General features: G+C 37.9%; 3 protein-coding genes across 6 annotated transcripts; 1 reads left to right on the top strand and 2 right to left on the bottom strand.

The window, feature by feature from the left end:
* Positions 1-1,212: 1,212 nt before the first annotated feature.
* On the bottom strand, positions 1,213-6,629 carry LOC121805982 (autophagy-related protein 18g-like). Its single transcript, XM_042206046.1, has 8 exons — positions 6,192-6,629; positions 5,255-5,713; positions 4,345-4,764; positions 3,939-4,178; positions 3,017-3,832; positions 2,783-2,940; positions 2,121-2,248; positions 1,213-1,960 (listed from the first exon to the last, which is right to left on the bottom strand). The coding sequence occupies exons 1-8, from the start codon at positions 6,354-6,356 to the stop codon at positions 1,488-1,490; spliced, it is 2,859 nt and encodes a 952-aa protein (XP_042061980.1). The 5' UTR covers positions 6,357-6,629; the 3' UTR covers positions 1,213-1,487.
* Positions 6,630-7,452: 823 nt separating this feature from the next.
* LOC121792940 (receptor-like cytosolic serine/threonine-protein kinase RBK2) lies at positions 7,453-10,328 on the bottom strand. Of its 4 annotated transcripts, none has more exons than XM_042191083.1 (8): positions 10,201-10,328; positions 9,251-9,639; positions 8,913-9,164; positions 8,670-8,824; positions 8,402-8,481; positions 8,167-8,311; positions 7,931-8,080; positions 7,453-7,845 (listed from the first exon to the last, which is right to left on the bottom strand). In XM_042191083.1, the coding sequence occupies exons 2-8, from the start codon at positions 9,606-9,608 to the stop codon at positions 7,681-7,683; spliced, it is 1,305 nt and encodes a 434-aa protein (XP_042047017.1). In that variant the 5' UTR covers positions 9,609-9,639; positions 10,201-10,328; the 3' UTR covers positions 7,453-7,680. The 4 variants fall into 4 exon arrangements, with proteins under 4 accessions (XP_042047017.1, XP_042047024.1, XP_042047040.1 ...); XM_042191090.1 differs by lacking the exon at positions 10,201-10,328 and adding an exon at positions 10,155-10,171; XM_042191106.1 differs by lacking the exon at positions 10,201-10,328 and having other exon boundaries at positions 8,973-9,164; positions 9,251-10,148.
* A 3,448-nt stretch (positions 10,329-13,776) lies between these two features.
* LOC121792964 (probable LRR receptor-like serine/threonine-protein kinase RKF3) lies at positions 13,777-16,049 on the top strand. The gene has a single exon (XM_042191117.1). The coding sequence runs from the start codon at positions 13,917-13,919 to the stop codon at positions 15,861-15,863; it is 1,947 nt and encodes a 648-aa protein (XP_042047051.1). The 5' UTR covers positions 13,777-13,916; the 3' UTR covers positions 15,864-16,049.
* Positions 16,050-16,677: the final 628 nt, after the last annotated feature.

Raw genomic sequence — 16,677 nt, forward strand, 5'->3', positions numbered from 1 at the left:
GTGTGAATTGCAAAAGTCCCCAAAATGGCCAGCATGCTATGGTCTGAAAAGCAAAAATAAACCAAGACAATTTCAATGTCTACATTGACTTCACAAACAGCATGCTATAAAAAGATAAAAACAAAAGATTCACATTCATAACACAACTGTACTTGCACATATATTTGTCAGATTCACAGGGAATCTTGCCAACTCTTTTAATGAAGAACTAGGGAGTAGAAATTGATTCGAAAATGGAGAAGTATAATTATTCCTCTTTAAAAAGAGATTTAAAAAAGAAATTGGATGCAAAAGAGCAAGGCATGTAAGCCCAAAATAAAGAAGGGCTTTGATTTGGTTAGTGGTTTGGCAGATAGAAACAAAACGGTTTTTAAAAAAAATAAAGGTTTGGACTCTCAAATCTTATCTCCATCTAATGCATTTACAATAAAGTCCTTAACTATTCAGTTGTCCAAAAATATAATGAACTTATAAAAAATCAATAAGATACTCATGTATCACAATATCCTCAATATTATAATTATGCAGTTTTAGCAGTATTATTATCAAAAAAATATATTGCAATGTTATTAAATCCAGTACTATGTATTTAGATATTAGTATTTATTATTATTTTATTATTATTTGTGATTGCAGACGCACCAAATAGAATATTCTCTAAACATAAGTATGTTATCTCCATCCAATCACCAATACACTTTTTTTTTAATTCTGTAAGTTGTAATTTAAAAAAAGTACACTTAATAGTTTTAGAAACATCAATTTAGGTACTGTCCAATTTAACTGTTTGATTGTGTATTTTATTCAAAATATTTTTAAAATATTTTATTCATTGTGTTAATTTGAAAATTAGACTATATTAAATCATAAACTATTATAATTAATTTACTTTTGATTGAAATAATAAGTATATGATTTGATTTGATTAAATTAAATTAGATCAAATAGACTATTGGTATCATATTTAGTCTAATTCAAAATTATCTTAATAGATAACCCATTTGAATAAAAAAAACAACCAAATAGTTCAACAGAGTAATGCCTAAAAATTGAAGCTACATCATGAATTATTAAAAGTAATATAGTAGTAGTATTTCTTAAAATGCTGCAACAAATTTCCCACTGATGGCACATAATAATTTACAGAAACACAACATATGAAGGAATTAACAAATTAGCAGAGGAATCTTCACTAAAATGAAGGGAATCTGATTAATGAAATGTTGGTGTTGAATTACTTTTCCATATTTCCATTTCACTCCTTTTTCCATGGAAAACAAATGTTACACAAAGCAACTAAGTTCTATCATCTGTACAGAAGATGATACAGCAAACGTGAGAAAACCCAAATTCATCTTCTCCATAAACAACAAGAATGTTATATTTACAGCAGTATACATACCACATAGGGCAGTAAGGTGCACATGTATCATATCATGTATATTGTCGTCGTGATTTTGTTCCTTCCCGTCGCACTGGATTCTGATTTAGCAGTCTTCAGAGAAATCAAACATCCCGCCAATCCAACCTTCCTCTTGAGGCCCTTCCTCGTCTTCCAACTTCTCCTCTTCATGCGTGTTATCACCAGAATTCACCTCATGTGTTATAACTTCAGTTGACTGCTGATGATCGGGGAGCTCTGGTTTGTTATAGTACCCTTCCTTAAATAAGGGAGAAAAATCTACAGTTGCATCGTTCCTCAAAGGAATAACGATGTCTGTGTCTGAGTCAGGATTGTCAACATTCAGCAACTGCATCTCATTCCCCAGTGAGGATGACCTACTGATTGCAGCATTATCCAAAAGAAGATTTCCATCGCATGTGTTTTGTGAAGGACATGGAATAATTGGCATAGACCCCTTGACACCGGTCTTACCCTCAGCATGACCAACAACAATCGGAGGGCTGTCAACGCTCATGTGATCCAAATCAAGCAAATTCTCCATTCGTCTGGATGATCCTGGTGTAAAAGTACAGACCTCGTGTTGTTAATTATGTGACGTAATTCAAGATGAGAGATACTTTCTAGATAGATGAAAATGGAACTATCATTGGAAGCAGTACCACTGAAAACCTACAAACTACAAATTTTCACATTTCAAGCCGTTAACGCGTCTTACCTCCTTCTGAGCTTTCTGTAGAGCTAAAAGAGGGTAGCTTTGAATGAAAAATAATACTTGCTTCATTAGTCTTTTGCTTAGAATTATTCACAGAAGCACTAAGGTATTTTCCATCGGAAGGTATAGACCTGCATAAGTAAACCAAGTGAAATACCAATGAGAAACAATAAATAGTGCAGCTAAAACAATTAAATGAGAAAATATGATTTATCTACTAGCTAACAAAACAACCATCATAAAAAGCTGTTTACCGTTTAATATTCAACTAAATGGATAGGCCAAAGAGGCTATCAGGAAAACAGTAACCATCTAAAGTTTAGCTCAGCAATATCTCTAATATACAGTTATACACTGAATTTCCATAGACTGTAATATAAACACTGAAATACCCATCTAACATCATCTATATACACCCTATCCAAGCTATTAACTTGTGAAAATGCAATGCGGAAATCTGACGATTTCATTGGACTGTAAACTGTTCATGCACAAACAAAATATACTACTACTACTACTACTACTACTACTTAATATTTCAAAGTATATCAGAAAGATCTGGGTTTGTTGTACCAGAACATGTTGCAGTAGAGTTTGCGAGTATTTCAATCATAGAGAGGACAAGTATAACCAAGAACAATAGCAAAGTATAAGGTATTGATGACCTGTCATTCCAGCCAGATCTTGCTCTAGGAAAACTGTCAAATATTGGCAACAAGTCTTTATGCCTTATTTCAAGCTCATGTGAAGAAGCCATCTCAATTTCAAACTCCCCACCTGGATAACATTCTGCTAGTGGAGATTCCATTACATGGAAATGCATCTAATTCAAGAAAGTATATTGAGTTAAACAAGAGCTTCATTTATCACAAGAACGTCAATTATCTATAAATGTATACCTTTGACTTTTGCCATATTGGTATCCTGCCAGAGTTTATTTGTACTTCTGCGTTTGACAAATACCAGTGAGATCTATCTAGTGACTTCAGAGAATCAGACTTAGCAAGTTTCTTGTCACCAGCACTTGCATTCTCCCTAAAAACCATTTTGGAATCCTCATCAATTTCAGCATCATCCAGTCCATCAAAGATACTGCCAGAAATGCACTCCTCTCTTTCCATGTTATCCAATCTTCTGCATACATCCCACCACTGAATGGGTTCTACTTTCACCCTTAAGTCCTCATTTTGAGGGTTGGTTTGTGGGGCTGACAAAGATTCGGTTGTACTCCCAATCAGTTCAGGGCCCATTGAGGATAAAAATTCATGCTGGACCACAAAGCCTGATGGCGTATACACTAATAAATGCTCCAGCGAGGTACCAGTTGACTTAACCTCCAGAGAACCAATAGAGTTAGAATTATGAAAGATCGCAGCAACAGCTCCAGAAGGCACCCATAACTTACCCACCATAGAAGCAGCAACATTGCTTACTGAATTAATTAACCCGGTGTCACTGCACTTTATCCTGGTGATGACAGATAGGGTACAAGGAGGTGGAGACAAAGAAGGCTTCTCATTTACAGTAAAAGATGATGTAAACCACCATGGTCGAGTGGAAGCTAAAAACAGAGAGGTTCCTTGCCCAGGTTTATGTAAAGTATGAAAACCTTCATCTCCTCCAAAGGGAGACAGAACAAAGATATGGCAAGTTCCTCTTGCTGATACAATAGCAATCCACTGGCTGTAATGACTAAAGCAGATATCCTGGATGACCTGGTGATTAAGACAGGAAAACAAGGGGATAATGTTAAGACATGGGTTATGAAAGAGAAAAGGTAATTAGTGAACAATAGACAAAGAACACTATGCATTTACTTACTGCGCTAGTTATGCCACGATAAAGCTTGTAAAGATGCACATAGGAACTGCTCCAGTCACTGGAACCTGATCCCCCACATTTATGTGAAGGCATGATCCTAAAGATGTTCATGTTATTTCCATGTACAGAGGCCGTAACCAGAAGGGTTCCACTTGGGTCAAAACACAAAGCCAATATTGGACTTGTATGAGCCCTAAACTGTGCTATAACTTCTGAGCAAACAAGGTCCTTCACAACAATCTGCAATAATAAAATACAGCGAGGAAAACAATCATCAGCAGATATTGAAGCTCAATATCTCTAAAAGACAGAACACTAGGTACAAACATTAATTTTTTTTTATTTCTGCCCAACAGTAACTACCAAATTTAATGAAATACCAAGATTATCACTGATTTGCACTTACCACTCCAGCACTCTCTGGTTCAGATGCTGCTAGTTTTCCAGCTTTCCAGCCAGGAGAACCACTAGCATTCTCAGGAACCAACTCTGGATAATACTTAGAAAATTTCTTGTATCCCATGTCCCCTAGGGTGAGCAATCCTGCAGCTAAGTGTTTGCTAGACTCCACTGCATAACGAGCCATTATGGTGCCACTACCTGGAGATGTTGATGGACTTACACTGGAGGCAAGGCTTTTTGGACTCACCCTTCCTGTAGTTAACAGGAATGGGCGATTAGGGGGATAAGCCAACCACCTTGAACCCAAAGCCATTGGACCATAGCCTGTGTTGATTCCAAATGATCCTTGCTCTCCAACTCGCGGTACAGGATAGGTTATAACTATAAATTTCTTCTCAAGAGTAAGGGTGTCAAAGCAGTAAATCTGCAAAAGTAACAAAAAAGTTAATTATCAACTAAGTTATCATGTTCATGAAAAGTTGGAATTTGAAATAAGGGCATTGGTACTCAATCATCTTGTAAATCACACTTGCAATGGATCTCATTTAACAATCAACTATACATTGCATATACTAGGACCCGCCAATTTAAGTAACTTTCTCATTTGAATCAGATCATCCAAAGTTCCTCTGACAGAAGGCAGGCTTGTGAAGAGAACAGTTCTGAGTCCAAGTCACATCACATATGCAAAATGTGTTCCAACCAACTGAAAGGAAAAGAAAATGCAAATACTACAATCTAGCAATAGACTGTCCTTAATCCACTACACACTGCTATTAATTCATGGAATTGTTGATGATAGCCTTGATTCCTGTTTTTTTTCCCTTTTTTCTTTTTTTTTTTGGGGGGGGGGGTGATTGTGGTAGGCTCATGTGCAAATTGTAATCAATAAATGTTATGCCCAGGGTGCTTACTTGCTCTTCGAGACCAATAGCTACGACTCGGGAGCTGCATCTAACCATGAATACTGCTGATTTGAAGTCAATAACCTTCACATACTCATTCGACTTCATTGAGTAAAACCGAACAGCAGTAGGGGGTTCCATCAGGCTCCCAAATGATGTTTCTGTCAGACCATATCTACCATTGCCTTGACCAGTATACTGAGGTGATGGGATTCTTTCATCCTCATTCCCACCAACCACCACCAGTATAGGGTGTGATGATTTGTACTTTCCAGTACCATCACAATTTGAAAGAGTTGGAAGCATCTGTAAGAAGCTAACTGGTCCATCACGCTTAGATACCAGTTCACTTAACCCAGAGGCATCCTCAACATCGAAGACCTGAAAACCTTTCAGATAACCAAGTAATAGGACACATCTCACGGAAGTTGCACTGAGCTCTAATTTGTCAAAGCCAGCCCACAAAACCTGATAAACAAAACTAAACTTTGTCTAATCAATGGTTCCAAATTCCAATTCAGCCAATAATTGACAATAAAAGTAACAAGGTTATTTCAACTGCAAAGCGAAATAAATGAATTTGATGTTCAGCGAACAAGAAATAATTGGTAACTTCTTTAAAAACTTCATCTTTCGAAACATAAGGTGATGCGACTAGATTCATAGACAGAAATCAACTTCAAAAACCTAAAATACAGCAAGGAAACCTAAACCGATCCAGAAAATAAATGATCAACTCCACGCAACAGTTATCCGGATCAACTTTCGGCGAAATAAACCAACTTTTTTTTTATCAGAATTAAAACAAACCAAGTTCGGTTGGCCATTTCTCCAAACTTGTACGACAAACAAACAAGTAACTGCCGTCTAGGATTCAACCAAGTCAAGCAACGAGAAATGACTAAAATACAATAACAGAATCAAAATCGAAGTCAGGAATATCGACCTGCTCTTTCCGATCGTCTCCTGGGTTGGAAATGGAGGCGGCGACGGATGCTCCGGCGGATCGCACAGCGGTGCTAGCATTAGTCGACACCGTTTTGATACAAGACGAGATAATCCTCAACGAATTAGGCAGCAATTTGGTGGTCTTACCCTTGCCTTTCTTCATTTCTCCAATAGAAATACTCGGTATCCTCAATCAACCCTTCCCAACCACTACCGCCTCGCCGCAGAGGTCGGAATCCAGTCCACCGCCGTCGCGCACCGCCGCAGAGGCCGACGCTTCAGCCGAGCTGGCGTCGATCATCAATTTCTAAGATCGGCGGAGAGAAATGACGACACCACCGCGAAACAGCAGCGATAATTTTGGGAAGATATCGTAAAAAATGGGTGAAATTGGTGGGGTTTGACTTGAAGCGAAAATGCTTGTGTTTACTGTTATGGACTGTGTTCGATGAGTATATTAATAGATACACGCGATTGTAAACCAAATCTATCCACATCCCCAAATTCAGAAAATTTGAAAACCGAAATCCAAATTTCGTCTTAACATTAATTCTTCTATATGAAGTAATTCTTAGGTTTATTAAAGAGAATAATACTATTTTTTAAAAAAATTAATCGTTTACAGGTCATATATTGAATTAATTTTTTTTCCATATTTTATGGACGACAAACTCGAAAAAAATTAAATCAAAATGTTAAGCACGCCGGAAGGGATCACCTACAAATAAATAAGATTATGTGTGATATTTTCATTGCTATACAAGAATTAAAATTACTTGACAAATTACTAGTACTAGTATTATTTAATGTAAATAATCTAAAATACTTAAATAACTTCCCAAAATGAAAAAGGTTCAATTTTGAAATTACTAGTACTAGTACACGGTATGCCCATGTTTTCTTTGATTTTTAGTTACATTTTCCTAATTTTATTTTAATTATCGATTAATTTATAGATCTTGATTCTTGAGTGTGTACGCATCACATGCGAGTAAATATAAAATAATAGTAGTATCATTTTTTTTATAGCGACGTAGTGCATCATAGTTGATGCTAGTAGGAGTAGTATTTAAATGAAAAGGTTCAATTTTGAAATTTATGTGCTCTACTTGTGAATTTAGGTGCAATAAACTCTTGATAATATGGGAGTCGTACGTATAAAATACAACTAATTTAAGCATACAAAAAAGTGAATATATATCTATAATTTGGAAGGTCGCTATTTCTTTACATGGAACCATCCCAATATACGCCCATGATTATGAATCTTCAAATCCAACATAAAAATATAGTAACACGAATAAAATCATATGTACAACAGTACAATTTACAAACTTTTGTTGTCTCCCTTTGTAGCTGCAATTTCATAGTACTAGTCTATTTGCTAATTTGATCCTATAAATCTTTACACATTAATCACATAAACTTGGTGTAGACTATCTAATCCACAAAATGCAGCCTTTTGAACAAAATTGTTGTGTACCGGTTTAGGCGGCTTCGATGGCTGACCGTGTTCGCGCAGTTAGGCCTCTCGAGAAGCTGTAGTTCTCGGCGCTGAAGAGCTCCTTGTAATACTTCTTCCAGCTTGACAGCTTCTTGCATTTCCTAATCAAGTCTAGGCTACCACAGCTCCCTCTCAGAAGCAACAGAATCTGCATTTTTGTCATATGGTGCTCAGCATCGCATGATAATGATATACAGTTCAAGAAAACAAAGAATTAAAGGGGACGTTCGTGCCTGGCTCATGCGTGGGCGTTTGATCGAGGATCGCTGGACACATAATGAAGCTGCCAGGATCATGAGATTCATCTGCATTGCATTGTAGTTTTCTGCAAGTGATGGATCCACGAGCTCGTGTATTTTGTTCTTCTTCAGCAGAGGCTTAGCCTAGCATAAGGTCGGTTCGTGGAAACAACGAGTCGTTAGCTAAAATATGGTAAAACTGCAGCACCTCAAAGTGTAGGCAGGCTTACCCAAATAACAAGGCTTTGCTGTGAATAATCAAGGGCTCGACGCCCGGTGATGAGTTCCAACAGCAGCACGCCAAAGGCGAATACGTCAGTTTTCTCGTCAACTATTCCATGCATTAGAAACTCGGGAGCTAGATAGCTGCAGTGACTAACGATTAGGAATTTAGGACAGACGTTTCTTGGAAATTGGACGAGCATGGTGAACTAAAATCGATCAAATACCAGTGCACGAACGTACCCAAATGTGCCTTCACATTTTGAAATGTTGAGATGAGTCCATCGGTCTGGCAGCCACTTCGCAAGCCCAAAATCGCATATCTGAACGAAACTAAGCCATGCGGACTAATTCATCGAACACTTGAAAAACACATATATTCACTTGTATACAAATCATTATTCGATACAAAAAATGTAACAACGAGACATTGGGCGGGTAAACAAAGCAAAGGGGAGACGTGGAAACACCTGTTTAAACAAGAAAATACATCGGTTTCTAATTACACTACCTGAGGTTCAAAGTCCTCTGTAAGCAATATGTTTGCAGCCTTAATATCAAGGTGAATGATCCGCCTCTGGCAGCCCTCGTGGAGGTACAACAACCCCTTAGCCGTTCCCAAAGCCACCTTGTAACGAGTACTCCACTCTACCTTCTCCCTAGGATCTGTTTCGTTATAGAATAGACGTATATTTTCAGATAAAAAGAATTCACACAAATGCTGAAAATATGAGTTTTGCAATGATGCACTAACTGTGAAGCATAGAAGCCAAGCTTCCAAGGGGAGATAAATCGAGAACAAGGTAGACTCCACCTTCAACGCCATAACCGATCAATTTAGCAGTATTGGGATGATTCACATGCCCCATTATCCCGAGTTCAGTGAGAAAATCCGTGATTCTTTCTTCCATGCCACCCTTTGTCAAACGTTTGATGGCAACGAGCTGCCCCCCACGCAAACGCCCTCTATACACCTCAGCATAACCGCCCTTTCCGATCAGATAACCTAATCAGAATAAACATCAATTACCATCATCTGAGGATAAAAAAAGATGGATCCTTTTGAAACTATCAAAGGGCAAAGCTAGCAACCTTGACAAAAGTTGCTGGTCGCAGTCTGGAGTTCTAACAAGCTAAAGCTCTTCCATTGAGGCTTAAAATAGGGATGAAGAAAGGCGTTTGGCTCGCTACTAACTTGCTCCCTCAAGCTGCTGCTACTGCTAAATAATTTCGAAAATGTAAGAGCATTGAAGGGCCGTTTGGATTTGAATCCAAACAACTGGAGGAATCGGGGCAGTCGGGAGGCTGGCTTAGGATCGATCTCGACAAGGGATTCCGAGGTGCTTGCTCTCGAGGAATCAGTTTGAGATTCTGCACATCTCAAGAAATCCTCAAGAACTGTGTCTGGTGAATTAGCATTTGTTTTCTCCCTCTCTCCCTCCTTCTCCATACTTTAACACCACAACACTACTACTACTCTACTGTAATAATAAAAAAAAACACATCTTTATTTTAGCAAAATTGAAAATGAGGATATGCATAATTCATTGGAACTAGACCTTAAAAGTAAGCACAAATCGCAAATTTTTCAGCAAAATGCAGATTAGCACGAAAAATGATACGGATAGCAAGAAATTAAAGGTAAATAGTAGTCCTATGATGGATACACAGAATTGGATGTGCAAATCACTTTTTATCAAACACCTTGAGCTAATTACAAAAAAGACTCAAATCTAAAAAGGTTTTTGTTTCCAGTAGTACGATTAAAGAGCCGACGTTGCGCCTACAACAAGAGTAGAGAGATGCATGCCATGGAAAGGGAAGCTGACAGTTTGTGGGAATTCTAGAGAAACAAAAAAAGGAAAATCAGCAAGAGAGGTTTCTTGCTCTGTTTTAACTTCTAACACCGACAAATTTTGAAAATCGTTTTTTTCAACTCAAAATTATTGGTGATGGTGAGTGTGCATGAAGGAAGAAGGGTGATGGTGATGATTACATCTTCAAAGATAAGCTGCTTCGGCTTACCAAACCCCCTAACCAACCTTTTTTTGTTATTTTTTTATCCAATGTTTATTTGATCGGTGGGATTTTGTCAGCAGAGCAGCCGCCGAGAGCTGATGTGTTGGAGTCAAACGAGGCGGTCGGCGTGAGTTCAATTATCAAAATTAACATGTTAGATTTGTGATTATAAAAAGATTAGCTGAAAAATGATTATTAGTAAATCTGATATTCATATTTACTGTAGAGACTCTAATGTATAGAGAGTGTGTGGCCCACCATAAAATAATCAACTATAGGAATTAATTATATGGATAATCATTCAACTGATGCCTCTCCTATGTGTTTAAATCACTCCACTAATCATTTCAACAACTTATTGCATCTTTATCTAATACACGTACGCAACCTATTACTTTATGCAATAAATCACCCCCATTCTTGAATCATGAATGTTCCATTAATTTAACCTATTTGGTTTATAAGTTACTATTACTAATACACAAAATAGGATCGTTGCAACTTAATACGGTAAGCCATATTTATATATCATGTGAATTAGGTGTGTTTGCCAAAATTACTGTTCATTCTGCAAATTTTAAGATTACCTTGATCCGGTCTAAGCTTGAGATATTTTCATATTAAGTAAGCTTAGATCTAAGGTAATACTATATGCCAAATTATAAATAAATGCTTGAACAACAGTTTGACATTATTTCTCTAAAGTTTGGCATCAAAGTTCGACCAGATAAATTTGGTTTCTGTCATTGGATAATTTATAGTTGGATAAAAATGTAAAAATTAAAGGTATATTAGATATATTTGTACAAAATCCTAAACTTGAGACATTACACAATACTCTCTAACTGGACGAAATTTCCCATATTTTTGGACCCCAAAAACTGGGCCTCCTCTTCGTGTATTGAATTATTTTTAAAATGAAATTTAAGCCCAGTATAATTGTTGGAAACTTGAGAATGCGCTCTCTAACTACAGCCCATTCTCACTAAGCCACAGATCTAATTGAATTGATTACAAACGAGTTTATTTAATATTTTATGGTTTAATAAATCTATCACAGACGAAAATTGATTGATACAATAATTGCTGTATTATAAAAAGAAGGCAATTAATCTCATGTTTTCAATTGGGCTGGGCTATCACAACACATGTCTAAAAAGTTTTTATGATACTTTATTTTCTTCAATAAATTATCCGCAGCAACTTTATAGTATATTTATAGGACTCGGAACAATTCAAATTAAATAACTTGTAGGTTTAATTTGTTGAATAAATGCACCCCGTCACCTACTTTTCAGGCTTATCACAAGATTCCTCAAAGAAATACTAATAAATTAATTTGGCTATTTCGCCTAATGGTGCACAATTGACTTTTTTTTTTCATTTTCGAATGTGTTCCATCTGCTAGTTAGATCCATTTATATGATAAATATTTAACCCCTAGCCTTATTTTTAAAGAAAATTACTCCATCCATCCGTCCGTAAAATGTTTAATTTTGTCATTTTTGTTCGTCCATGAAAAATTGTCCTTTTTTTCCTTCTGTTTTGGTAAATGGACCTCACTTTCCTCTCACTTTTTACACTCACATTCTAGTGTATAAAACTAATATATAAACGTGGATTCATATTCCACTAATTTTTTCAACTTAACTTTATTCACATTTTTTAAAACTCATGCCTGCGGAATCAAATTTGGACAACATTTCTTGGAATAGAGGGTTAAATTACTACGCCAAATTCAACCAATGATTACCAATGGCCACTCTACGCTCATCAATTTCAACCAATGATTACCAAAAGACTACCAACATAAATTATTACTAATATTAATTAATACTGTATTGACACTACTATTTTTAGTCCACAAGAGGTGTCTGAGTCTCCAAACAATTAGGACAGTTCGTGCTTCGTGGCGTGATATTATGTTACGGACGTTCTCCGCAACGTGACCGATTAACTATCTTCTTGCAAGTTTTCGTGAGCAATCCTCCGACGATACTCGAAGAATAATTCACCGTCTTGCTGTTTAGCGGACGTATCCCGTTGAGCAGCAAGAAAGAACGAAAATTATGTTTGTTGCACAAACTAGGTTTTAGGGAAAATATTTCATTGAAAAATAATGGTAATGAAATACCTTATTTTATAGATTAATGACCCTAGGGTGGTTCAACTTAACCTAGACATTCGGGAAAGAACCACAAAGAAAACCCGAATGAGACTTATAGTTTTGGCCCGACTCAAAATAATTTAAATAAAAGTCTCAAAACCAAAATAACACTAAATAAGTAAAGTTCCAAAAATAGCTATTGCTTCCTTATTTCCTGAATTTGGCCGGCTGCTTCAACTTGTCCCTCGGCCTCAATGATCTCGTCGTCGTGGCCACTTCCGCAACTTGATCAGCCTCCGCTTCACCCGCATCCGGCACCACCTCCGATTCTGCATCATCCTCTCCGTGTACATGCTGCTCCTCCTCCATCGCAGCAGACATTATTGGGGTGTTCGTATCATATTATTTGCTGAACTTTATAAATGAAACCAAACCAAATTACAAAAGCGATTTAATGATTTTTTGAAATTAAATGACTCTAATAGTATTTTAACCAAGTTGATTTACGATTTTTAGAGTACGGAGTATATATTATCTTTCATTTTTGATATATTATCTTTCATTTTTCAAAAAGGAATTCAAATGTCCAAGATCTTCAAAAAATATAAAAAAAACTAGAATTTCATTAATATCGAAAAGTAAGAAATCTACTCACGGTGAAAAATATTTGTAAGATATATAGATAAAGAGGGTAAAGGGGAGTGATCAATTGCTAACTCATCATTTAATTGCTCACTACAATTAATTTAAGACCATAAGATTTTAGAAAACTTGTGGTCTACAATTTGTCACGTGTAATTTTTGTTTTTATTAATTAAATTGAAAAAGATAAAAAACTACCAAATTGGGGGTTTTAATGAAAATGTCAATATAGTGTTTCAAAAATATCAACACAATGTTGTGAGAATGTCAACACAATGCTTTGAGAATGTTAACACATTGCTCATATTGACATTCTACATGTATTATATTGACATATTTTATATATCAGGTTGACATTTGTTGTTATACGAAAAAATTGAAAATTTTAGAATTTTTTTTCAAATTTTAACATCGGAACATATGCAAGTGAGATCCCGTTAGAATCCTTATGAAATTATTGTTAATTTGATATATGTTGTGTGAAAAAATAATTTATATTGAGAAAGTTATATGCGTTTTAAAGTTATAAAATATTTTTTAAAAGTTAGTTACAACTAATTTGTTGTAAATTGACCTTAATATCCTTAACATTTTTTGTTAATCGTATTGACATTGCGGAGCTAATGATCTAGGTCATTAAATAGTATTATTTAGTTATAGTTAGGAATTAAGTATTGAATTAGCAATATAACACTCCGAGAGTAAATACCTAAAAAAATTGACTTTTATCACATAACCCACACAACAATATTCTATGATTTTGACTTCAAGCAAAACGTGTTAGTGCTAAATTTATTTGATTGAAACAAATTAGAAATATAAATAGAAAATAGATGAAGCTAACATAGAAGCTTCGGTTTCCTTTCTCCACCTTCTTCCTCTCACTCTCTGCAACAAGTCACCGTTGCTTCAAATGAAACACACTCACCTCCATTTTCTCTCAATTCACACAAACCTCAGCTCCACTTGCTACTGCAAACCTCACTATAGATGATTCGCTTCATTTATTATATACTAGTACTATTTTTACTCTCAATTTCCCAATTACTAACAATTCAATCGGCGTCCTTCTCCGTCCACCGTACCTCCCGCCGGAGACTACTCCAAAACGACACCTTTCCCTCCCGATGTCCTCTCAACTTCGAATTCCTCCGGCGGATGGTTCCGGACTCCAAACGCCCTAATCTCGGCACTCGCTCCGAGTGCCAGTACATCCTGCAAGGCCTCCGCCTCGTCCTCGCCGACCACCTCCGCCTCACCGGCTCCTTCCGCCCCCCGCTCGACGCCGCCGAGTCGTGCTGGGACGCCTACCAGTCGCTCGTCGGGGAGTACGTCCCCGGCATCAACTTCCGCCGCCGCTGCGGCTTCGAGACGCCGTGGATCGCCGGCGGGTGCATGAACATCACCACGCGCTCGGACTTCGAGGCCGCCGTGCCGCGCTCCGCCCTCCACGGCGTCGGATCCGCCTGCAATCAGTCGCTCCTCAACAATTCCCCCTGCGCGTCGTGCACCACCGAGCTCGCCCAGATCCGATCGTCGTATCTGCAGGGGGAGTCGATCGGGAACGTCTCCGATTGCACGGCGTACCCCTTCATATACGCCGCGGCGTTCGCCAATCAATTCGGCCCCACCGATGTTGGTACGACTAAGTGTTTGTTCAATCTCGATTTCACCTCATCCAATTCGAATAGCAAGAGGAAGAAGATTGTCATCTCTGTCGTAGTCGTCGCGTGCGTTGTGATTTTGATTTTAGGGTTTAGTCTGCTCTGGTTCTTACGAAGTAGAAAGGAAAGACTGTTGAAGCAGAAATTGAAAATTATGCGAACTGATACTAATTTGAGCTCTAGATTAGATTCATTTGGTGCTAGCACAACACTGATTAGGTTCACATTTGATGAAATTAAGGCGGCAACACGAAATTTCTCTAGGGATCATATAATTGGGAGAGGAGGGTATGGAAATGTGTATAAGGGCGTGTTGCCTGATGATTCCGAAGTCGCATTGAAGAGGTTCAAGAACTGTTCTGCAGCAGGGGATGCTAGTTTCACTCATGAAGTCGAGGTCATTGCGAGTGTCAGACATGTAAACTTGGTTGCATTGAGAGGATATTGCACAACCACGACGTCTCTGGAGGGTCATCAGAGGATAATTGTGTGTGATCTGATGCAGAATGGGAGCGTTCATGATCATTTGTTCGGGTTGGTGGATAAGAAGTTGAGTTGGCCTATACGCCAGAGGATTGCCCTTGGGACGGCTAGGGGACTCGCGTATCTGCATTATGGTGCACAGCCCTCGATTATTCATAGGGATATTAAGGCGAGTAACATTCTCCTGGACGACAAGTTTGAGCCAAAGGTGGCGGATTTTGGATTGGCGAAGTTCACACCAGAAGGGATGACACACTTGAGCACTAGAGTTGCAGGGACAATGGGATACGTGGCGCCTGAGTACGCGTTGTATGGACAGCTGACAGAGAGGAATGATGTTTATAGCTTTGGGGTGGTGCTTCTTGAGCTTTTGAGTGGGAAGAAGGCGATCATTGCAGTAAATGATGGACATCCAACTCTATTGGCTGATTGGGCTTGGTCCTTGGTTAGGAAGGGGAGAGCTTTGGATGTAGCTGAAGAGGGTATACCGGATTTGGGCCCTCCGGAGCTTGTAGAGAAGTATGTGTTGGTGGCTGTTCTGTGTTCGCACCCTCAACTTCATGCTAGGCCGACAATGGATCAGGTCGTGAAGATGTTAGATGCAGATGTGCCTATCCCTTCAGTACCTGAAAGGCCCATTTCTCTCATTGCGAATCTCGAAGACATCGAGAGGTCGGTGAGTAGCGGTGGTTCGGGTAATCTGTCGACGCGTGCTGGTTATCAGACTTATACTTTTGAGCACGACCATCCAGGGGTGGAGAAGGAAGATGATAACCAAAATGGTGGATAACTTCCTTTAATGTGCGCGAACAGGCTCTGTTTTGGTCGATGTATATTCATGATATGATTCTTTGGAACTTGAGATGCACAATTATTTATTGGACCAGTCCAGTCACTCTGTGTAGTTATTTTCCATTTTTTTGTAGCTCTGTTTCTGTAGAAAGATGTAGTATATTTATGTGTTTTTGACTCAAAATGAGGTCAGATTCTCTGTCTTGACTCAAAATGAGGTGTCGAGTCGAGCGAATGAGTTTTGGCCCGGTCCCGATCCCGATCCCGATCCCGATCCCGTCCTCACTTTAGCCAATGTGCTTGGACCAGCATGGGCAATATTGCTGGCGCTTGACTCACTCACTCGTAGAGAAGGCACTTATTTTTCATAAAAAAAAAGAAATGAATAATCATTCAATGAGCGAATAAAACTATTGATTTATATATGTATACCCAAATAAATTAAACAGATCTTCAGATCCACATCTCCGAATACAATGATTCGAACATGACAGATAATTCATGTCAATTTGAAGAGAGATGTTCTTGCAAACTAAATCTATGCCTCTTAATTTGACTTTAGAAAGAATGTTCACTAGTTGCACAATCATTATAAAGAATGTAAATAAAACTTCTTAGAGAATTGAATTTGGGGATATGTACGTGCAATACCTTAAAATTCTTCTTGTTCACATTAAGCCTATCTTTTTGGTTAAAGTCATCATTGCAATTGCTAACTTAGTGGAGTAGTACAGATGCTGATTAAGTCATCACTGTCGCTTTTGGCCTCTAGTCCTTTTACTTTCCCATTCAATTTATGCTAATCAAGACAC

This window comes from Salvia splendens, chromosome 1 (assembly GCF_004379255.2).
Source record: "Salvia splendens isolate huo1 chromosome 1, SspV2, whole genome shotgun sequence".
NCBI classification, from domain to species: Eukaryota; Viridiplantae; Streptophyta; class Magnoliopsida; order Lamiales; family Lamiaceae; genus Salvia; species Salvia splendens.